A 23,747-nucleotide genomic window follows, 5' to 3' on the forward strand; every position below is an offset into this window, starting at 1 on the left:
CACAACAACACCAACACATCATCAAAGCTCGTCGCAATCGTCACGCTGCTGTGCTGTCATCTTTCATTAGAGACCGAGGTGGCACGCCATATTGGTAAGGTCGAGTGTGACTAAACTACTGCACAACATTTATTTTTTTTAATCAGCATTTTGGACACAGATCACAGAAACATATCTGTAATACGTAAGCATTAGTATATATTCTAATATATATACAAATTTTGCCACTGCAAGTGTAGTTTTGGAGTACAAGAACTTTGTTTCAGCGATATTTGATTTTCATGCAATTGCACTTTGTGTCCACCAGGTGTCTCTGTTCTGCAGTGAAAGTACACCCCATCAATTCCAACTTCAAATCTCAGGTCAGTTAACGTCGTATTCACTTCTATTCTTTTGAGTATTTGTGTTTGTTTGTTTTGCTTGTTTTTATTTTATTGTATGTTTTTTGTTACTTGTATAACTACTGTTCAAATAAAACAATACATGCCCGTCCCCGCGTCCTTGTGAAAACCTTTCCCCGGTGTCTCTGACGAGAAGAACCCTTCTTCCCCGGAACGTTCTGCTTTGTCATCGATTCCTGGAGGGGAATCTAATTTCGGTTGCTCCGTGAGAAATAAGGTCTAGGAAACTGCCGAAGGAAATAAAATATATGGTGGAATAAAATTTAACAAAAACATATTATATAGTTGTGAAAACCACCGAGCGAGGAAGGTAAGACGGCAGTCTTGTGCTTTAACTGTTGTAGCTGTGTTTGATGTAAAAAATACATGCAGCCCGAAATCTATGCAGCCACAATTCTGGACAATAGAGAGTGGAGACTCGCACATCGAAGTCTGCATAACAGTAGCACACTGCTGAATTATACTGTTGGTATACATAAATAAGGAAACGCATGACTTCGGAATTTATGATCATGGAACATAGACAGTCATGGGAATTTTGTGACACGATTGCTTTGTTTTTAAATTTTGCAGGCAGTACGTACAAAGAGTCAATACAGCGTGTATTAGATTAATATACCAGGCATGTAGTAATCATATATATATATATATATATATATATATATATATATATATATATATATATATAATCACTTGTAAGAATAGAAATAATAACATAGCACGTTAACATTTTACGTTTACTTTTAATTTTATAAATGGGCATTTAACAGGGGAACTGTGAAAGCACTTTGAGTCTATTTAGATTAATAGTACTGTAACAGCGCGTGCAGCCTCGACAGCATCCTTGCAAGGCATTGAGCTCCTGTGTGCACGGTGCAGAGAGGAGGCGCGCGCGGGAGCAGGCAGCTGCAGGGGCTGCAGGGGTTGCAACAGTCGGCATCAATAGACAGTCATTGGTCAAGACTAGTCCTGTCTACCGAATAAAGTAATTGCCGTTTTGGACCTGAATCGTTTCGTCTCATCTCTCTCGCCTTGTCCATCCTTTCTGCACCCCGAATAGCTGGTACTCAACAATACAGTACATTAGTGTAAATATTTATATCACAGCAGTGGTGCAAATAAAGGGTCATCTGCTGTTCAATCCTTTCTTGGATCCAGATAATGCGTTACAAACTGCAAATAGGGTCGGTGGATTATACAGGTGATGCGGCATAGGTGCATTAACACGGGCCAATGTGTAAAACTCTATTACTACATTCTTGAACACATGAACCGTTCCTCTAACTATAGTATAATTAAGAACTGGTTGAAATCTTAAGCCGGTCAGTGTTTCTACAGTTGTGCCGGTGGTGCTTATTAGTTACCTGAGCACCTGTTTGGTTTACAATACATTGAACTATGGGAGTCGCATAAGCGGTGGGACGACGGGCCACTGCACACGCACTTTTTAAACAGGGGAGGGGGGGGGGGGGTGCGACTTCCAAACACAGTGGCACAGCTAAGTCAAATCAATCCACTAATTAACCAATAATCCTAACGTTTCGCAAGCTGTGCCGCCAGCTCCTGTAGAGGTAAATTGAAGCTTTTAACACATCGTATGGCAAAGAATGAGCCCATAGAAGCCGACTTTATGTGCGGTAGTACATCTTGTAACACTATAGAAGACTGTTACAACATGTTAAAACATTTGTCACCAATGCATGTCATTTGTGTCCGAAGCAGTAAACACAACTGTAGGACTTAAAAAAAAATATCTAGCTTTTAGGAAGGCTTTAAAGCTAAACACATACTTGTAGACAGCTGTTTAATGTTCTTTATCAATACATTCTTTATCAGTGTAAATGCTGTACATGTTCATTCTTTTTTGTTTGTTTTACAAAACAAACATTTAATTTATTTTGAAGTAAATTAATCGATGTGTCTGGGATACCACTCACTGCAACATTCAGATAACAAGCTCATTATTATTATTATTATTATTAGTCGTACTAGTTGTAGTAGTGGTAGTGGTATTGCTGTTGTAAACTTTAAATAACCAGTAGACTATATATAAATATATAACCTGCTTCGATAGTTCTGTACAAAATGCATCAGGTAGCTTTTTACATCTCAAGTTGATATAGCAACACCTCTTAAACCATATTTCTGTTCCAGGCCTTTTACATTTTAACACAATTATTATTATTTTTACATGTTAGGCGTGCTTGAAATGTATATCGTCCTACAAAGCTGTTGGATTCCCCTGATAACAAAGGCGAGCTTTGACCATGCAGATGATTGTATCGTACAGTACATCTCGCTGGATAAGATGAGCCGTGCTCATGTCATGCAGTCAGCAGAGTGTTTGGGTCACTCTGGCTCCACTGGACACAGTGGCACTGGAGCAATGTTTAAAATGGGGGTGCTGAAAGCCATTGAACAAAACTAACCCCTGTATATGATGGAAGCCATGCAAAGCCAGGGGGTGCTGCTGCACCCCTAGTTCCAGCGCCCCTGAGTGGACCACATTTTGGGCAGGAGATGGCTCTACCCTCTCATAAATAAATACTTTAGCCCTAATTGTTCGTGTGATATCTTACACTTTGACTATGAGTTTAACGACACACCTGAGCTTGTTACCTGTATAACTGGGGCTAATCAAGTTTGTAGTAAAACCTGGAATGGGTAAAACTGCTATGCAGTAAGAGTCTTTTTTCCATTTTTATTTCCAGTTCAAATAAATTCCATGACTTAATGCTTTAGACAAACAATCTTCCAGAAAGGCATGTCGGGTTCTGCTGTTTAGAAACCCCTGGTTAATTATAGAAACGTGTACTGTGTGTTTGAATAAACCTTATGGCAAGCATTATGTAAGGAGAGACGATTAGATAAATAATTACCAGTGCAAAGTCACAAACTGAGTTCAATTTAGGACACTGAACTGGAAATGATGATGGGAGGAGGGGGGGGGGGCTCAATCAAGTCAATTGAGTTAGTTATGAAAGAAAAGAACAATCTTCTTTTAAATATACTTTATTATTGCTGAACCTCAAAGTTTTGTATTTAACTACTCAATAAATAGGATGTCAGAGCGAAACTGGTTCAGTGTGACGTGTCTGCAATGTACAATACAATACAGTGCACATTTCTATAGTGATTGTAAAATTAGAAAACTGAGATAAGGAAGCTATTTTGTAGAAATACAGTAAGAGCCCCAGCTTTGCTGACAGTAATCTGTTGTCTTGTCCATAATGCTTATTATCCACGAGTGTTTTCAGAGGTGCCAGTTGCAGTGCTAGTTATCCACAAGTGTTTTCAGGGGTGCCAGTTGCAGTGCTAATTATCCACAAGTGTTTTCAGGGGTGCCAGTTGCAGTGCTAATTGTCCACGAGAGCCCATGCACAGTAAACATTTGTGTGGTTGGCCTACAGTGCATGTGTTATTTTAATATTTTTGTGCATAATATTTAAACCAATAAAGACCCCATTGCGGCACAGCAGCAGGCACTGTGGTGTTTATCAGCTACTTAACATATAGCACGTAATTAAAAACAAACAGCAATTCATTTGGGAGCCTGCAAAGGTTGTCCTCTTTTTAATCGTTCTCTGTAATTCAGTGTTGCACTACAGTAGTATGCTGCTTGGCACAGGGATGGAAATAAAGACTCCTATTGCAGAGCTGTTCTGCCCATTCCAGATTTTAATACCGAGTAACAATCCAGTCTTATAAAACTCATACTAAAATCAGGAGTGGATCGAATTGCCATACAACGGGAGTCTTACTTCCATCCTCGTGGCACATTCACTATCATCTAATAAATATATTTATATACTACTATATGGCTGCTGGAGGTGTGTGTGTTGTGGTTTTGAGGTTGTGTAGCCAATCATGCAAGAGTGTGTAAAAGATAACACTCCCATTGCACAGCAGTGTAAGCCATTAAAGGCTTATTTAGTAACACGCTATCTTGCTTGTGAACTCAGTGTAAACCCTGGCATTGCTTTAACTGCAATGCATTGGGAGTCTTATCTGTTTATCCTGCATACTGACGTGGCAGGTTTTTTTAAATCAGTTATTTAAGTTTTCACAGTATTGTGTGTGGCTCATGGTATCTACTGAACCCATTTCCCCTTACTGCGCCTAGATGTTGCATTTTTGCACTGACTTTGAGATATAACATTATGGGCAGGAATACTACTGAGGTACTGTATATCAATGGAAAAGTGTAGCTTTTCAGTTCAGAACGTTTTCAGTGCTTAATGTGAGGAAGCAGGACAGCTCAACCGAACAACGCAAAACAATCCCCTGGCAGAATGGCTCAGGGGATGACATTAGCTGCTTTTACAAAGTCATTTCAGCCTCCTGCTGATAAAGGAATTCCTGCTTACAATCAGAGAGATCTTGACAGTGAGCACATTTCAAAGAAGTAATCCTCATAATATTAACAGTATGTAAACCGAGCATGCAAATTAGCTAAAAGGTTGGAATGTGGGAAAGATGTGCGTGTAGTGTCTGTATACAGTATCGTAGCCTTGAGCATCAATGTGCATTTGAAAGTGTGACCCTAAATATACATTTTATTTTGTTGTTGTTTTTTTTTTTTTTGGCTTGTTTTGCAGTTTCCTAGAATGGATCTTTTGCATAGCCATTCGGTGGACGATCATTGTAACTGTTTGTGTAAAAGTGTGTGTACAAGTCATCAAAGCCCAGTGTAAGGTGAGGATTTTTAAAAGCAGTTGACGGCAGTAGGCTACTGTGCCTCATGCCTGCATCGCAGAAGCTGGCAGCCGCCCAGGTAGGTCAGGTCAAACGGGGGGCTGTTTAAATCTGGCACACTGCAGGTTATATAACACGATTAGGGATGCAGCATCCTTTTATGCTGCCTGATATAGCCCATGCCAGTTAGCTGCCCCGCTGCTTGCTGTACCTCATTTCTATTTGTTAATGTTCTGTTGTAGATCTTCAGGGCAGGAGGAGTTTGAAGGAGATTCCTAAAAGGGATAGAACCTTGGAGCTAAAACCAGAAGGACCATGCTCATTTGCATAACAAAGGAGAATGCTGCTGTCCTATTGGGCAGGATTAGGGAAATGTTACAAGATTCTATTTAGGTTTATCTCTAAATGCAGGCCTGGGCGTTGGGGGTCAGCCGTGTGCACAGTGAGATCCTGTACAAGGTCAAGGTTACTGGTCAGAGTGAGTAGGGTGACAGCAATTGTATTGATTACAGTAGCACATGTTGCTCAGATCCTTCAAGGGTGAGAGTGATCAAGTCTGCAGTAATTCTGCATTGTATTGAGTTTCTCACTGTGCAAGGATGCTACTGCAACTGTTGCCCCAGGACCAGGATTTAAGTGGGATTCCATTGTGTAACCCCAACATGTCTGAGCTTGGTTAAGATGCATAAAACTATATCCATTCCCGTATGAAAACTTAAAGCACTATTAATATAGTACCCTCCGTGAACCGGCAAAGCATATATTATTAAACAAATCGAAAGACCTTCAGTCTAATGTGATGGATGTTGTATGTGTCACAGTCTCTCTTTCAAGTGTTGCACCTAGAGCCCCTAGAGCCATCGTGATTAATAAACCATGAATCTGAGACACCGTCTGTATGCACTGTAATTTCCATAGAGATTCTGCTTGCACAGGATTTTTTTTTTTTTTTTTTTTGAGACTGAGCTGCAAGAATCTCCCAAGTGCAGCCTGGTTTAGTGTCCTTTTATAGTAGGGATGGAAATAAGACTCCTATTGCATAGCAGTTTCACCCATAATTCCAGGTTTTACTGAATGCTTGATTAGCCACAGTGTGTAAGTAACAAGCTTGTTTGGGTGTGTCGTATTAAACTCAGGAGTGGATTAAACTGCTATGTAATGGTAGTCTTATTTCCATCCCTACGGTGGTCTTGCCAGTACAGTATAGGGTTGTGTCACTGTGTCAGTGGGACTGTAGTAGAGATAGAAGGGGTGGACCTTGCTGTTTAGGGGAGTTAAAATAAGAAATAATGTTTGAATGTGATTTGTAACCATGACCCAGACTGTACAATATATGTGCTATAAGGTGTAAATGATGTGTATTTTGGTTTGTGAGTAAGGATTTGTTTGGTCAATGTACATAAATATTTAATGCTGTCTTTACAGTGCTTTTTCTAAAAACAGAACTGCCTTTCTTTCTCAGTTTCAATCTAGCTTAATTTAAAATGTCTGGGATCAGTTGCTGAAAGTTATTAATTATTCACATTATTAGAAACAGTGCATGTTACAGATAGGTTCTGCTTTTTATTTCTGGTCACAATTCCCCATTCTCATAAAGCTTTAAAAAATAAATAAAAATCATACTTTCTCCAGGGTAGCTTATTCTAGTTAAAGGAGTGCAACACCTGCACAACCAAAGACTGCTTTGCTCTTAACGTCCTGGATACTGGCATTTCCACGTATCCCCACATCCACTGCACAAGATCATTGTCACAACAGAGCAATCACTGCTTAAGAAACAGTATTAACAAAAGAGTCGCTTCTAGAAGACCCAGGATGGAAAGGGAACTCATAGAAAGGGATTCCCAAATGCCAATGTGAACACATTTTAGGATAACTTTAACTGTATGCCCACACTTCTGAATCTACCAACTCTTAGTAGTTTTGAGAGAAATTCATGTGAAACTAGATAGAAAAAAACGAGTCAGTTTTGTTTTTTGTTTTTTTAATAGAATTATGCCAGCAGGTTGGTTCACTTTGGCAGGCGAGTATCGAAATGCAGCTGACACATCAAGAGTTCCCAGCCCTTTCATTTCATCAGCAGTTTACATTGTTTTTAGTTTCCTGAGCCAGGCTGAGACAGAACGATCTGATTTTTAAAGTGCAGGAGAGCCTGAGAAGGTATTTGTTGTTTATGAGTGACTTGTTTGTGTGTTATATAATGACCGGCAGGAACTCTGTGTGTGACTGTGAGTCTGTGTTTGTGTTAGCATATATAACTTAACTTGTAAGTCATAGCTGCGTCCGCCAGCTCAGATGCCTTCGCTTCCAGGGGCACCTTTCTTTTTTTTTCCCCCTTGGGCAATGAAAGCAAGCTTTTGCGTCAGACATTCATTAGGTCTGAAGTGAAAAGGTTAGAGCTCAGGTTGAAAGCAGAATCGTACGCAATTTAATAGCATTGGGGGTGTGTGGTAAAACCCAGGTCAATGCTGGTCTGGTCTCTTTAAACATCGTGCAATTGCAATATTTGTCCACCAGGTGACACTATGGAGAAAGTGTAATTAACAAAACGAATAAACCAAAAGGAGCAAAAGGTAAACAAAAAAGGGTTTCAGCCACAACCTCTTGAATTATCTGCCAATAAGAGGTGAGAAAAACAATTTTAAAACCTTGGTTATGGCTCCTTAAATGCTTAACGGGAGATCTGTTCATAATAAAACTGCCAGTCTTCCCTTCTTCATCGAGCAAAAGAAGGCTAACCTCCAGAAGAATTTAAACTGCCAGATAATGCTGGAAGCAGGCATTTATAGGTGTGCGTGTTGTGTTAATGTGTACACCTGGTGGTGATCATTTTGTGGGCATACTAAGTACTAAGTATGTTCGAAATTTGCAGCAAAATTAGATGGTAGAGATAAACTGGATCTTGTTACATAAGGTAACATGACGATCTTGGCTTAAATAAGACAATCCTTGGGAGTTTACTGTAAGTAGGCTATTGTTTGACTAAAGCATAAATCAGTTCACTGTTCTCTTGTCTCTCTTGCGTTGAAACCCTGCACTCTCATCAGTTTTTCAGTGTGTCTCCTCCTGCACTATCACAGCACAAACACACTCCACTCTGCTCTTCAGCTGATAGTGGACCCTACAGCTGAATGACAAAGAGACTGCACACTCAAACCTCAGCTATCACACTGCACCTCTGCAAACACTAGAACAATCTTCTTAGCAGTCACACATACAGTACAGTGCCTGTACACACACGCACGCACACAGAAACATGTTTGTATTGCTGTCTGCGGACTTGAAGAGCTGGATGTATGAGTGTTTTTAGTCTGACACATTTCAGAGTTTGTTGTTTTTTTTTTATAACAATTTTGTTCCCATATGGACAGAAAAACATGACCATAGAAAACTACATAAATAATAATAATGTTATAACAACCCAAAACAAAAACAGAATTTATTGCTTCACAGTGAGTCAGAGAGTGGGGGTGGGATGGAATTTTCTTACCTTACTGAAAAAAAAAAAAAATCTGGTTGCATAAGTTCCATTCGGCGAGGAATGTTGTGCAGGGAGAGGGGTTGGGGGAGAGGGGTTGGGGGGGGAGAGTGGAGGAGAGGGGGGGTTGGGGGAGAGGGGTTGGGGGGGGAGAGGGGGGGAGAGGGGTTGGGGGGGAGGAGAGGGGAGGTTGGGGGGGAAAGGGGAGAAGGGGAGGGGGGAAGGAGGGGGGTTAGGTTGAGGGGAGGGGAGGTGGGGAAAGGGTTGGGGGAGAGGGAAAGGGAGAGGGGAGGGTTGGCTTGCTGCTTTCAAGGGTCTCTGCTCTCGCACCTATTGTTATATAATCACCCCCTGATTGGACAGGGAGGTTCGTGTCCCAGATTAGCCTGTCTGTTAGGGACTCTGGTTATATAAGCAAGAAGAGAGCGAGACCCGGAGTGGAAGGAGAATGAGTTTGCTTGCTGGCACAGAAAGCAACAGCATTGGTGCTTGATACTGCAGGTTCATATGGGTGGGTAGCACTGTTTAGGAACAACGCCAGGTGGATCTGTCCAGCAGCATCTGAGGGGAGATTAACAAGATGCACCGTACACTGGCCAGTCAGGGTCCTGGAACTCACGGGTGGGTGTGAGAACACATTATTCCTGATGTAGTGAAATGCTTAAAAACAGAGGTGGAAATAAGACTCTTGTTGCATAGCAGTTTCACCCATTCCAGATTTTAAAACAACCTTTATTAGCCACAGTGTATATGTAGTGTAACAAGCTCAGGCATGTTTTATTAAACTCGTAGTAAAACTAGGAAGGGTCCAAATTGCTATGCAACGGGAGTCTTATTTCCATCCCTGTGGCACATTCAGTACCATGCATCCAATAAATATATTTATATATTACTATATGGCTGCTGGAGGGGTGTGTGTGTTGTGGTTTTAATGTTGTGTAGCCAACGGTGCATAGAAGAGTATAAGATAACACTCCCATTGCGCCCTTAGAAAGGCAGCCTGAAGGGACCACAGGGAGACAGTCGTGCAACATATTACTGTATAAATCGCATCTCAGAACTCAGCCTGTCACTGTGAAGTTGTAACAGAGCAGTGCTGTGTTTCCCTTGTCGCGCTGCAGGGTCAATGGCAGGTAATGCACAGTGAGCACTGCTGGGGGCCATGTCAGAAGAGGCAAGCTCAGGGAGCGATGCGGACCAGGACCTGGATCCGAACCTGGATGGCGAGGAAGAGGAAGAGGAGGAGATGGAGGAGGACAACGATGGAGACGACGAAGAGGACGTGAATGACAAAACTGGTGAGTAGTGTGTGTACCACTGAAATTATTTAACCAAGTTCTTTACTTAAACAGATATTTCACTTGTAACATAGGAATCATTTGTAAACACCAAATCATTTGGGGAGATGTGTTTGTCTGACTATACCTCATGGCTTTATCTGTCTGCCTTTGAAGCTTCCTTCCTGATCCCAGTTGCAGACAGCTCTGAAGTTTGAAACAAACCCCTTCCCAATGCCTTGTCTATCAAAACTAATCGCTCTACCCTCGGCTCTTTCTTTTTTTTTTTTTTTTAATAGAATTATACATATATGGTTCACTTTGGCAGGCAAGTATCAAAATGTATCTGAACCATCAAGAGTTCCCAGCCCTTTCATTTCATCAGCGGTTTACATTGTTTCTAGTTCAGTCTGACATTCCAGAGCCAGTCTGTGATGGAACAATCTTCTTTTTAAAGTGGATGATAACGCCATTTTGACTACTGGAAACTGCTTAATAACATAGAAGAATGATATATATATGCAGTTAGTCTCATCTTTAAGCTCATGAAGAAACAGCTCTGCTGTGGCTCAGCAGAGCAGTGGGTCTCCATTCCGTGCTCAGATTGCTGTCTTGCATTCCAAGAAACTGTGGGAGGTGAAACAAAGCACAAAGCATAAAGCTTGGAAATGCCAGCTGGTGGTACAGAAACGGGGTCTTTTAGGGGCTCCGGGCAAGCGGTCAGCCTTTCACTGTGCTCCAGAAGGGAGATGTTATCAGTGGAGTCAACGAGCAAGGAAAAGCGTGTGTGTGTGTTTATTCTAAGCATAGACGAGCCATATGCATGTTTGTGTGTGTGTGTGTGTGTGTGTGTGTGTGTGTGTTCTTTGTGTTTATTCTAAGCATAGACAAGCCATATGTGTGTGTGTGTGTTTGTGTTTATTCTAAGCGTAGACGAGCCGTGTGTGTGTGTCTAGTTTAATTGCTTATTGTAGTTGATCTGAGACACACACAGGGAGGAAGTGGCTTGCTACCTTCGGGGGAGGTGGGGTAAAGTCAGTTCTGAAACTTGTAGTATAGCGCTGAAAAATGGAAGTTGGGTTGTTATTGGTGCGCATAGAATAATTGGTCACAATTACCCATTATAAACTATTTATTGCAACGTTTGTAAACAGCCTATTGCATTATTACAGCCTGTAGCAGTACCATGTTATAAAACATGTACTGCTATACTAAAGCATTTAAAAATATTATTACTTTATAACACAGCATTAAGCTTCCCAAAGTCTCACACAAGCATATTACAGGCAAGGAATTTAGAAATTCAAGGACATGTGTTCTTAATTTGATTGCTACAAATGTTGTTCTGTTTAATGGCTTTGTTTAAATCCAGCCATGTGCAATGCATTAAATTGCTCAGTTAATGAGAAGCGGGTGCATATAAAATAGAATTGCAGTAGTTCCTTTGTGTGTGCGCAGGGCTTGCATGCAAGTGGGAATGCTGATGGGGGTCATACTTAATGCAAACCGCATCGTTCCTCATCCAGTCAGTCATTGTGATTTCTGGGCACTGTGGAAGCCTGTGCCAGAAACAAGCTCATCCCCATTGTGGAGTTTCATCATCCTTCTCTCGTGTAAGAAGAGATTCTGGGATCGGAGCTGCGTTGAATGCAGCTTGGGGCTATCATTAAGCAGGGCTCTGTGATTTCCCTACAGACTGCTGGAGAAGTGGTGGGGAGGGAAGAGATCTGATGGGATCAGGGTAATAAGCCCTCTTCATTTAGCGCTGGCTGTGGTGCCACGTATTGAAGAGCTGGTGACGTTCCGTCTGCCTTGCTGACGTCACGCACACACGCACACACATTATATAACGCGGTTATGAAAGGCAGGGCTCGGTGTCCTGCACAGCTAGAGCTCCCTGCTGAAGCCTCTCAGCTGGATGGTTTAGGCAGGGCAGGACGTTCTGGGTTTGTCATCTAGGTCTGGCATTGAAATGATTTAACTACAAACTCAGGGTCTTTCGTTTCAACAGCTTCAACACCTCTGGCTTTTTTCTCCTGATTTAGAAGAACCACTAGCTCACATCTGTGACTATGGGGACAGTGTTTTCTAGTCGACGCTGCAAATTATTTATTATTATTATTATTATTATTATTGTGGTAAAATCCATATTTGACACTTATGAATCTTTTTAATATAATGAGTTACACTTGTACATAAACTGTGTATTATTTTTTTGCACAGTGAGCTTAGAGGAGAGGTAGGACCAGTTTGCAGGTATTTCCCTTTAGATGTTAAAGGCCTTTGTGGTTAACTAGGCCTGCACAGTACCTTTTTGAAATGATTTACCTAATTCTTCGTGGTAAAAGAATAGCAAAGAAAATCTACTGCAGTCTTCCTGACAACTATTGTATACTTTGCTCCATAGCACCCTCTGCTGAAAGTGATGCAGCATGTTTGACATGGCTTGTAGCGAAAAGCATCAGAAATCCCAATGCTGGCCTGTTTTTACCAGCTTAAAGCTATGAAACAGCTCATTTAAAAAAAAAAAAAAAAAAAAAACATGTAAAAGCTGCTCTCCTGCGTCTCTTTTAATCCATTACAAAGCAGATAAATAAAGTGCTAAACAGGGATGCACCCTTCAACTCTAAATGAAGGATCGATTATACAAAATGAGCGTGTTTACCAAGCAGTGCAGATACCAGCCAGCTCTCACCACTAATATCTGGCAGCATTGTACTGTGTTGGCTAATGAAAGGTCTTTTGTATTTCCCATACGGCTGACCTCGGGCCGAGGTGCACGCTCTGTTCTTTTGATACAGGCAAGAACTAAAGCCTGCGGTAGGACTCAATCTTACGCTGTACACAATTTTATATATATTCTGTTTCTATTGATTGATTGATGAAAGTATAGCTTTGAATCCTGCTTCCTTCTTCAGGGTTAGGCTAGGGACTGCATTTGTTGCTTATTAGGTGACAGTATTGCACAGGGTCAGGAGGTTAGGTATTGCTGTCTTTCCGCTGGTAAGTTCTGCTTGCATACTCGTCCACAAAGCACAGCAGCAGGGTACTGCTGAGCTAAGAGACAGGCAATCCTTTACGTGGGATCTTAAACTATCATCAATCTAGCGTTTCATGTACTTGTACTGTATTTCATCCAGCGTTGCGCGTACCTGTACTTTATTTCATCCAGCGTTGCGCGTACCTGTACTGTATTTCATCCAGCGTTGCGCGTACCTGTACTGTATTTCATCCAGCGTTGCGCGTACCTGTACTGTATTTCATCCAGTGTTGCACATACGTGTACTGTATTTCTTGCGTCAGATCTACCAAGCAGAGGTGTTCAGTAAAAGCCTAACGTCTTTACCCCGGGCATTTACAGTACAGGGATTGTTTACAGCCCTGATGTGCATGTCTGCCCTGCCAAGCCCTCCTCCTCCTCTGTGTAATGGTTTTCAGCACGCTGCAACTCCTGAGTATAGGGACTCCTTGATTTAGCTTGTACTGTAGATAACCTCTCTGCAATGTACTTATAGAGGCCGAGGTTGCTCTGCAGCTTTAGATTCCCTTTGCAATTCCTACTCTCCCTGCCTTGTATATTCTTACCTGACTAACCCTGTTATATGCTGGATAGATCTGTGAAATGAAAATCATTTGTGAAGCCTGGCAGCAGAACAAAGGCTATTTATCTTGCTTGTATTCTTTGTTTTATCGCCTGGGCATGCGGTGGAAGTACAATATTTTAATCTTTCTGCTATTTATTATATATATTTTTTTATACAAAGGTGAGGATGATTGGTAGACTGTTGTAAGCCTACAGTACATCAAAGATTTATTTTGGATGCCTATGAATGAACGGTATGCCAGTTTACTGTAGATGAATAATATATATTAGCACCAGAACTATAGTTTTCATGAAGTCTGTTTATTGTTATGCATGTAGGTCAGGGTCAATGTTATGTAAGGTTCTAATTTTATAATATTTTTAGAAGGCAGCCCAGATTAGTTGTATTAATCCACATTTAGTTACCGAAAGCCGCACCCAATACTAAACATGTACCAAATTACCTGTGATGAATCTGGCTAACACAAACCCATTTTTGTCTGTGAATACATTTCAAGCAGTGCACTGTATATGTTGGCCTATTTGAGTATCTGTCCCAGCGCTAATCTCTCTGTTGTTAACACCGAGCTGAGCCTGCAGCAATGTGAGGTGCTTGTCTGCCTCGCTGATTGAACGCTTGCATCAGGCTGTTTGGAGGTGTTATGTAACTCCAAGCCGATCTCTCTCAGTAATCACTGCAGTAATGGATCAAGGAATCTGAGCCCCAGGTCTTCACTGAGCCTGCCCGCTGTTCCATTGTCTCCCTTGGCTCCCAAGGGAAGTGCTGTAAATGATACATGACTGGAAAACGTGCGTGCTGATTGGTTAATAAACTGACTCATAATACCTGGTCACCTTCCTAAAAATGACTGTGCACCCAGAAGCTGGAATTAATATCAGTGTGCAAAATGAAGGCACTACTTTCCTACTTTCTTCATTGACACATGATTGCAATAATACCCTGCACATTTGGAGTTACCAGTATTATAACAAAGCCAACAATGCACCCATTTGGTGCCAGTATCATTTTATTTCACTTTTCCATGAATTCCATGCCGTTTGGTGCCTTGTACTGCAGGCGAGATACTGTGCTGATAATGAAGAATCTTTGTTGCAGTATATGTTTTTCATTTTCTGCACAATTTTATAATGGGTTGTTGTATTGAAAAGTGTGCTTCGGTCAGGCTTTGAACCCGCTCACCCCTGTTACCTAAGACAGCCCTGCTGGAGGGGGAGGTGCGTGTGCTGTGAAAGGAGGGGGACCCGATGGGGCTCTGTGACTCCCGGCGGTGCAGTCCCTCTTCTAGAAACTGTTTTGTAATCTGATGCACTTGTTTTTGTGTCGATGGCCTAAGTCTGTCAGCAGCTAACAGTCTTTATTATTATTATTATTATTATTATTATTATTATTATTATTATTATTATTATTATTTTATTATTATTTTCTTCATTAATAAAATGTTTCCATACCTTAATTACCTCTAAACATATTTAAGTTTTAAAAATTTTAAATTAACTTTCAAATTCTAAACTCTTAACACTCCTTAGACATGCTATGACAGCACCCACTAAGATGCAAAGCTGACACCATACCTCCATATTCTCCATAGTCGTCTGTTGCTCCCTGCCAGGTTTCATTGCTATGGTCACATCTGAATACTTCTTTTTTGTATGTAATTAATGACCTCTGGTGCTTTAATTTCCCTGTGTGTGTGTGTGTGTGTGTGGCATTGCTCATTTGTGTTTATGAAGGTACTTGTTATGTAAGGGGTTAAGTCAGTGTGATGAAGTCGCTGTTGCCTGTGCGCTTCCCCCCCTTGCAGGGTCCCGGCTGAGTGTGAGTGGTTATGTAAGCTGTTTTGTTTGGTTCCCGGTCCCTGCCACTAGCTGAAGAGATTTCGGTGAATGGAAACTTGAGTGTAGTGGCAGCAGCAAGCAAGCAAACATGTGCTCTTTGCCTTAAGAGACGCTGAGAGATGCCCTGATTTCCCCTCCGTCCTTCCAGCACTGTGATAGCCGTTCAGCCAAATTACCCTCATTGCACCCAGGACACTCCGGACCCAGAGCTAGCTGCTGGTGCCTTTCACCAGCCTGTAATATCATGCTACTGTTAGAAGATGCACAGCCTTCTCCAGGTACAACTTTACATTCTGTTTATCATCATACATTCATTCTCATGCTTTTAGAATACTTTGGCCAAAATAGTGTGCTGTAAATATACTAAAGGATCCTGGAAGCATTCTTCAGTTCTAGTATATTTTAAGTGCAGTTTTATATACATGTAAGTGCGGCTTGATTTTAAATTTTAAACAATAATTCAAGATTTAAGTAATGACTTTGTTGTCTGTGAATATACTTGTATTATCAAAACTTGATGTGTTGTCGGTACCTAGTTACAAGAGAAAGTAGAAAGAGCTGCATTACCCTTTTCACAAATGTTAACTTATTGTACTGTAGTACAGTACCTTTCATGCTTTTGTGACCCTTTAGTCACAGTACAGTGCATCAATGTTGAAATGGTGTCATTTTCTTGTAGATGCAAAGATAGCTTTCATTGTCTTTTATAGACAAACACTGTATGCCCTAGTATTCACTGGAATTAAGTTCCTGTGTGCATGTAATCTCTGTGACTCCCAACAGTTTGTTTTGGCTTCATACAACCTGTTGTTATTTTCTGATATTATTTAATGCGTCGTATGCTGCATATATGGTACTAAAGATTGGTTCTTGGTGTAACGAGAAGTTGTCATTGCAGTACGCTGCTGGGATTTTGTTATTAAACGCATGATTGGGAGGGAAAGGATTGGGAGCCATCGAAGATCCAGTTTTTCTTCAGATATTCTGTTGTGACTCATGCAAGAACTTGTAGTGTTATTTTCATTGCATTTAACTCCCTGTTCTGATCTCCCAGCTGAATGTGAAATGAATTTGTGTTCTCTGCCTAAAACTCGCTTTGGCATCAAAGATCTGAATGGTGATGGTGATGATGATGGAGATGATGATGGAGATGGAGATGATGATGATGATGATAATATAACTGATGTGGGAGTTCTACTACTTCTCATAAAGAAGCAGCACATTGGCAATATTGGTAAACCTTACCTGTGCTTTAATTGCAAGTGTATTGTACTGTATCTTGACATGGAAAAGTCACTGTAAATATTATTATTATTATTATTATTATTATTATTATTATTATTTATTTCTTAGCAGACGCCCTTATCCAGGGCGACTTACAATTGTTACAACATATCACATTATTTTTTACATACAATTACCCATTTATACAGTTGGGTTTTTACTGGAGCAATGTAGGTAAAGTACCTTGCTCAAGGGTACGGCAGCAGTGTCCCCTACCAGGGATTGAACCCACGACCCTCCAGTCCAGAGCCCTAACCACTACTCCACACTGCTGCCCATATGTACATATTGTACAGAAGTACAGGCAGTACTCCCAGGGACACTTTGTCCACAGTTACATTTGCATTTCTTGCACGGTGCGTACTGAACACATGTTGTGTAATACTAAGCTTGGTCTTATGTAACACATCAGTAAATATCTACTTTATGTCTCTTGGAAGCAATTAAACTGACTGTTTACTCCCCCTCCTTGGGACTACGGGAGAAACAGAGGGTCCCCATGTACTAGTTTCCAGGGGTGTTCAGCCTTGGGTAATCCATCCATTTAGCTATACAGCACTTAAAGGAATCCTAGTGTTCTGTTTTGTTTCTTAAGCTGCTGTATTTAGAATTGATTCATTTGAAAGGTAATCTTATCAATACAAGTGTACTGATATTAGCTCCACGTCCAATTAGAAATGTAAACTACAGATTAGTTTAATTGCCAGTGTGTTTAGTTCAGTTGGTACAGTACTATTTTTTACTACAGTGGGAAGTATTGAAGCAGTGCAGGAGAGCTCTATAGCTGGTGAAGACGCCACTGCAGGTCATATATATATATCACAGATATTATGTTGTTATGCTCCTGATATCCATGTAAAGTTGCATTTTAAAGAATATTGTGCATTTGAAATGTTTGTGAAAAAGCTCTGTGTCTGTAAAGCTAACTTGGACTGGTACATACAGTAGCTATTGTTTCACGGCAGCTGATTCTTTGTATGTGTATTTAAACCATGAGCTAGACACTTGGGTGACGCTCTAGAAAGCTGCAAAGCCTCGTTTTGCGGGATTGGCTGTAATCTGCTTACTCTAAGTCATTTCTCGTTGGGATCAAAGCCAAGGCTTCCCTAGTAGTAGTAGTAGTAGTAGTAGTAGTAGTAGTAGTAGTAGCTACTATAGTAGGTCATTTGCGTGTTACTGTTTTTACTGGCAGTGCAATGCATGGAAAACCTTCATGCAAACCTTCTGCAGTATCAGTCTCCCTGCAGTTGCATTAACCTCAGAGTCAACCCTAAAATTTCATTTATAGTATTTATGTATTCTGGATTATACTAGGTGGCCCAGAAAAGCAGCAGATCACTAAACATATCTTGTCAGGCACGTTTATACTGTATGGACTTTTATAATGTTGCCAGCCCCCATTCCGTTTGCAAATACTATATTTATCATATAGGCCTGCTTACGTTTGAGTACGTGGTCATAGGCTATTCTAACAAAGCACTGGCATGAATAATGCTTGTGCTGTGAAGTGCTGTTATGTAAAGGGTAAGTGTACACTTGTTATGTAATCCGCACTCATTGAAGTGAGTTCAGACTGCCTGTTATTCAGCAAACAAGAGGCAGCAGTGAATTGAGCTTGGTTTTGTTTTGTTTGCTGCGACTTGTTCAAGCTACTTTTTAAATGGTCCCTTTAATGATTTTACATCTGCTATCTCTGATAAGGAATTGGTATACAGTGCAAGGCTTCAAACGCCCGATCTGAATATCGCACCTCACTGCTGCAACCCACCTACAGTTCGTTAATTTAGTGGTCTCTTTATGGTACTGTGCTGGTACATCTTACTGTAATTTAGTGGCACTTCTAGATTCTAACAGAAATAAGAGACTTGAGAGAGCAATCCCAGGTAGGTTCACAGGGCACTGAGTTTTTCAGTTCCCTGGGTGTTTCAGCCAAATAAGACAAGCACTTTTGATTATGCAATGCTCAGTTACATAAAACACGACCATCAGCTGTACAGTGTAAGGATTTGTGGGAGCGGCGATCTGAGTTATTCCCAGCAATGAAACTGCTTATTACCTGTTCTGAAAGTAATTGTGTGGCATTTTATCTGTGTAACAGAACCCTGATTAGATCAGTGTGCCCAGCAAAGTAATGCATGATAATCAAGGCACAGTAGTCTCTTCCGGTCCGTTGCAGTTCCAGACCCTGTTCCAACAGGCAGCAATTAAATAATTACTGACCTGGTTGGAACACGCTTCTGATCTGGGAGGGCGGCTGGCTGGCTGGAGACCACCAGGCCTGCAGTTTGTTCTTCGGCATGACCGCTGAGGCTTGCCAGAGAGACCCACTGGGTCATTACCAGCTACTTTGATCACTGCTGCTTGCAACCCTAATTGCAAATCATTGCTGTGCCAATGTATTTGCCCACACGGCAGGCTTCAATAAGGGATCATGCCACTCCGAAGAAGCAGCTGTGTCCAGTCTATGAAGGATCCAGCCCATGGTGCGAGACTCTTGTTCCATTGAACGTGAATTATCCTCACACTGCCAGTCAGCCATTCACGTAGCAGTGCGCTCACACAGTATAAATGCCTGTGAAGATGTAGGGGAAGAAGACGTTTAAATAATGTTTTGAGAAATCTATGGCTAACTTTTGTGTGTGTGGTGGGGGCTCCGTTGGTGATCTTCGATCCGCTGCACAGAGAACTGTAGCCACATTTCTATTAATGTGATGTTTCATTTTCAGGAGTAGTTATGCAAGGGTTCTTCAGGGTAACCGAAAACTGTACGTAAATGGCAACTTAAAAGAAAAATATTTAAAAGGGGATCTAAAAGCATACTTCTGTGGCTTTCAAATCTTATCAAAGTGACTGCTTCTTTCATCCCTGTTTGCACAGCTAATACTTCAGGGAAGGTCTCAATTAACGTTGAGGGTAATGGGAGATCAGAAGAACCAGACACTTCCTTTTAACTGCTGTCCTGTTCATGACTAGAGCCTTGTGACAGAATTCCTGGAACCCCAAACGATAGAGGGGTGGCTGGAGCAGCTCCAGGCTCCTCCACAGTCATGTCTGCACCTCGTAGTGCAGCGTTGTGGAAATAAGACTCCAGCTGCATAGTCGTTCGTGACATTTCAGGTTTTACTGTGAGCTTGTGAAATTGGGCTCACCTGGCAGTCCTGGGATGACCCGAGAAGCATTCAGAGATTATTTCTTAATGCTAATTCTAATAAAACAGCTACTGTAGCAAATAGCGTGACCAAATAGAAAAAAAGATAGCAAATCAACAGTAAATATTTGTTTTGTTTTTATTACCAAATGTCGTGCACCAGGTTTATTTATTTTAAAAAAGTATTGTTATGCTTCAAAAAAGTTGGTGCTTTTAAATAAACTTCATAAACTATAACATGCTCATTATTTACCTTCTCTTTTGCACATCAGCTGTCTTTAAATTGAGCTTCTGGCTGTTCAATAATCTCTTCAGAGTTATGCAATTGAAACTTAATCAGGAAAGCCATAGTACCAAAAAAGGTTTGTGTTTGTTGCATTTGTTTAATCGTTGGTTTCTGACTTTTTCTTGCTCTTGCACACACTTGCTTAGAAAAACTATTTCCATTAGTCTTATATATTATATACAACTATCAGTTTCAGTCTGGATTGGTGTATGTCTGAAATGTATTCCATCTGTATATGTGGCATTACTGTCGTGTGTCTGTCCAGCTGGTTCCAGTGCATGCAAAGTGTTTCTGTCTGTGTAAGCCTCTCTTTCCCTGTCATTGCTGTAGACCAGCCTCAGACTTCCCCTTGCAGCACGGAGCAGGATCCCGAGAGCGATGGCACAGGCTGGCAGAGCACCACGCCAACTACCTCACAGCAGGGCGAGCTGCCCCTGCCCAGCAAGAGCCCGCTCGCCCACAGCGCCAAGAAGAAGAGGGCAGTGCAGAAACCGCCTCACATGAGGAGGAACATCAGGTAGCCACGCACACACGCACACGCCGACTCGCAACATATTCACGTGTTTTATTGAAAATAGTCTGTTGACTGTTGACTTAATGGGATTTAGGGAAATTACAAATAAACATAAAGCAAACAAACTCAATGCTAAAATACTGTGCGGTACACCTGAAGATTTGTAGTTCCGTTCTAGTGTGCATTTCATTGTATAGAATTTACTGACACGTGTTTTCACACCCCCCCCCCCCTTGCTCTGTTGCAGAAAGCTCTTGCGTGAGCACCAACTTGAAGCGGTGACCAAAGCTGCCCAGCAAGAGGAGGCGGAGAGGCGGAAGCGGCTGGACCAGCAGAGGAAAGACTACCCAGTGCCTGACTGTATACAAGGTGAGTGCAGCTGCAGGGGAGCCTGAAGCAAGGGCTGTGGGCTAGAAACTGCTTTTCACGTGACTGGATAAAGTCCCCAACTTTAAAACTATCTTAAAGCATGCAGCAACCAGCTTCTAACTAAAAGTTGAATGCGTCTGCATTCAGTTGTACTGTTGTCGTCTTTCAGGGGAAGTAGTTCTAAGGACTGACGAGGTTTCCCAAAGCACACCCCATGCCACCAAGCAGGATGTGATCTGCCTGGACAGCAGCAACAGCAGTGGGAGTGCCAGTGAGGATGAGACCAAGAGAATATTGCACAGCATTAGGGACGGTAAGAGTTTGTAAAACCGGCACAAAACCGCAAACTGACCCGCAACTTGGGAGAAGCCAAGAATCAAGACTTGCTTACTGAGGAACTCTTGGTTTTGGACACACATGGAGAATTCTGCTGCTATTGAGTTTCTAGAACAGTCCTGATTTTAAAGTCTGAATTCCCTTGTTGTTCTGCAGTCTTGTCTTTTACATAAAAATTGCATTATTTAGGGTAATTATTAATAAGCACGGTGACCTGTTGAATTGATTTGCCTTACCTTAGCAAAAAGTGATTTTTGAAGGGTGGCTTTTAATGTCAATTTACAGAATAAAACAACTCGACCACGGCTGTATATCTGCTCGTCTGAACACACAGCTGACCCCTGCTATATGCCAGTCACCAGTCACTGAGCACTTGATTATTAAAACAGTAATCCTGATTGTGTAACTGCCCATTAGATGTGATTGTGTAACTGCCCTCCATGCACTTCAAGTAGAACAAACTGGCAGTGGTTGTGTAACTCCCACCTGAATGGCCAGGCTGGCTGTGCAGTATATCTGACCTGTAACCTTTGATCCCCTGTGCAGATGTGATCGAGTTGAGCTCGGGGGAGGAGGAGACCCTGCAGATCAGCAGCGAGTCGACCAATGAGGAGGAGGAGGAGGGGGTGGGCGGCTCAGAGGAGAGTAGCGGGGCACACATCAACGACGCCCTCAACCACCCTGACGCCCAGGGCCGTGTCCTGGTCAACATCAACCACCCGTCGACAGAGAAGGACCTCTACCTTGCCCCGCAGCTGGCACGGGCCGTCAAGCCACACCAGGTAACCACTCTGCTCCCCGAGAGCCGAAAACATGGTTTCTCATGCTACGCCTCTTTCAGGTGAAGCAGTCTCGTCTTCTGAGTGACAGCCAGAAGAGGCACATGAACTGATATTGTAAAATCCTTAGTGGAATCGACTAGGGCAGTAAATCATTTCAATATTTGTTGTGAAAAACAGCAAAAAAAGAAAGGTCATTTGTACAGCGTCCTCACAATAGCTCAACAAGTGCAATTTGTTTATCCAGTCCCGGGTGTCTCTTAAGCAAAGACTAGTCCACCATCTAATAGTGAGGTGATTTGAGAAAACCTAATTAAAATCACGTTCGACCTACGCCAAGCTCAAACTCAGGCTTCCAGAAACTAATCTCTAACGTTCAATAAAAACTGAATTTGCTGCATTATACAGGATGTGCATTCAGGCTTCACTCACAATTACCGAATGTATCCTCTCTCTCTCTCTCTCTCTCTCCATCCTTTCCCAGATTGGTGGGATCCGTTTCCTCTACGATAACCTGGTGGAGTCTCTGGAGCGCTTTAAAACCAGCAGCGGATTTGGCTGCATCCTGGCACACAGCATGGGCCTCGGCAAGACCCTGCAGGTCATCTCCTTCGTGGACGTCCTTCTGCGCCACACCTCCGCTCGGACTGTGCTCGCCATCGTGCCTGTGAGTCCTGCAGCCACCCGCATTCAGGGTCATAGTACTGCCTTACATAGCTATCTCACTTCAAAATAAAAACTGATCATGACTTTTTGAAATAAATGAATTACCAAAGGACTATTTTTAGTACAATTTACTGTTAATGTGTCCTGAAGAAGCACTGTAATTGAATGTAAAGCAGTTTGAAATGCTTCTCTCTGAGTAATTTTCACAAAGTAGATTAGTGTATTATAGCAAATGCATAGATTATTTCAAATAATGATTGTTAATGTGTTTTGTTACTACAGTGACAGTGAACTTGTGGCGTGGGAATACTTCTTTTTCAGGTCTGTTTTGAAAGCATTTTGTGTGTTTCTCTTTCTAATCCCAGGTCAACACGCTGCAAAACTGGCTGGCTGAATTCAACATGTGGCTGCCAGCCCAAGAGGCTCTTCCCCAGGACTATAACCCAGAGGAGATCCTGCCCCGCACTTGCAAAGTCCACATCCTCAACGACGAACACAAGTAAGTGTGCCAGCTTCAGGGCAAATTACAGCGCAGCCAATCCTCCACAGCAGTCGAGTGGTCCTATGAAAATCATCCAGTATCTTGCACATTGAAGTTTTCTACTTGTAGCATCTCCTGAGAGGAAAAGCAGCGTGTTGATATTGCTGCAAGGCTTCTGGCTGGATTCCTGATGATTGCTCACGACATATCGCTAATAAAGCTTATAAGGGTGAAATAGGAAGTTTCTGTTGTAGTTATTTGTGCTTGCACTGTAAACAGTGCTGAAATCTCATTAGAGACTCTCCTTCTTTTGACAGGACAACAGTAGCTCGAGCGAAGGTGATCAGTGATTGGTCAGCGGGTGGTGGCGTGCTGCTGATGGGCTATGAGATGTACCGTCTGCTCTCGCTGAAGAAGAGCTTTGTCACGGGGAGGAAGAAGAAACCCAAGAAGCCCACGGGTCCCGTCATCATTGACCTGGATGAAGAGGACAGGCAGCAGGAACTGCTGAAAGGTAAGAGACTGAAATGAGCGCCGGGCTCGGCTCTGTGTCCTCTCGTGTTAATCAAAATAAACCAAATATGCCAAACAAA

At 42.0% G+C, this 23,747-nt stretch overlaps 1 protein-coding gene across 4 annotated transcripts in view; it reads left to right on the forward strand.

The window, feature by feature from the left end:
- The first annotated feature begins 32 nt into the window (after positions 1 to 32).
- Positions 33 to 23,747, forward strand: part of LOC117412445 (helicase ARIP4) — a 31,175-nt gene continuing 7,460 nt past the window's right edge. Inside the window, exons 1-10 of one of the 4 annotated variants that reach the window (XM_058999917.1) lie at positions 33 to 94; positions 308 to 362; positions 9,696 to 9,872; positions 20,340 to 20,526; positions 20,771 to 20,892; positions 21,062 to 21,205; positions 21,775 to 22,010; positions 22,492 to 22,674; positions 23,039 to 23,172; positions 23,472 to 23,668. In XM_058999917.1, coding sequence (XP_058855900.1) covers positions 9,737 to 9,872; positions 20,340 to 20,526; positions 20,771 to 20,892; positions 21,062 to 21,205; positions 21,775 to 22,010; positions 22,492 to 22,674; positions 23,039 to 23,172; positions 23,472 to 23,668 — 1,339 coding nt within the window. In that variant the 5' untranslated portion in view covers positions 33 to 94; positions 308 to 362; positions 9,696 to 9,736. Of the gene's footprint in view, positions 95 to 307; positions 363 to 517; positions 712 to 9,695; positions 9,873 to 15,309; positions 15,570 to 20,339; positions 20,527 to 20,770; positions 20,893 to 21,061; positions 21,206 to 21,774; positions 22,011 to 22,491; positions 22,675 to 23,038; positions 23,173 to 23,471; positions 23,669 to 23,747 lie in introns of those variants that run through there. The other 3 variants (XM_034020888.3, XM_034020887.3, XM_034020889.3) reach the window with 3 other exon arrangements.

This window comes from Acipenser ruthenus, chromosome 25, assembly GCF_902713425.1.
Source record: "Acipenser ruthenus chromosome 25, fAciRut3.2 maternal haplotype, whole genome shotgun sequence".
NCBI lineage: Eukaryota > Metazoa > Chordata > Actinopteri > Acipenseriformes > Acipenseridae > Acipenser > Acipenser ruthenus.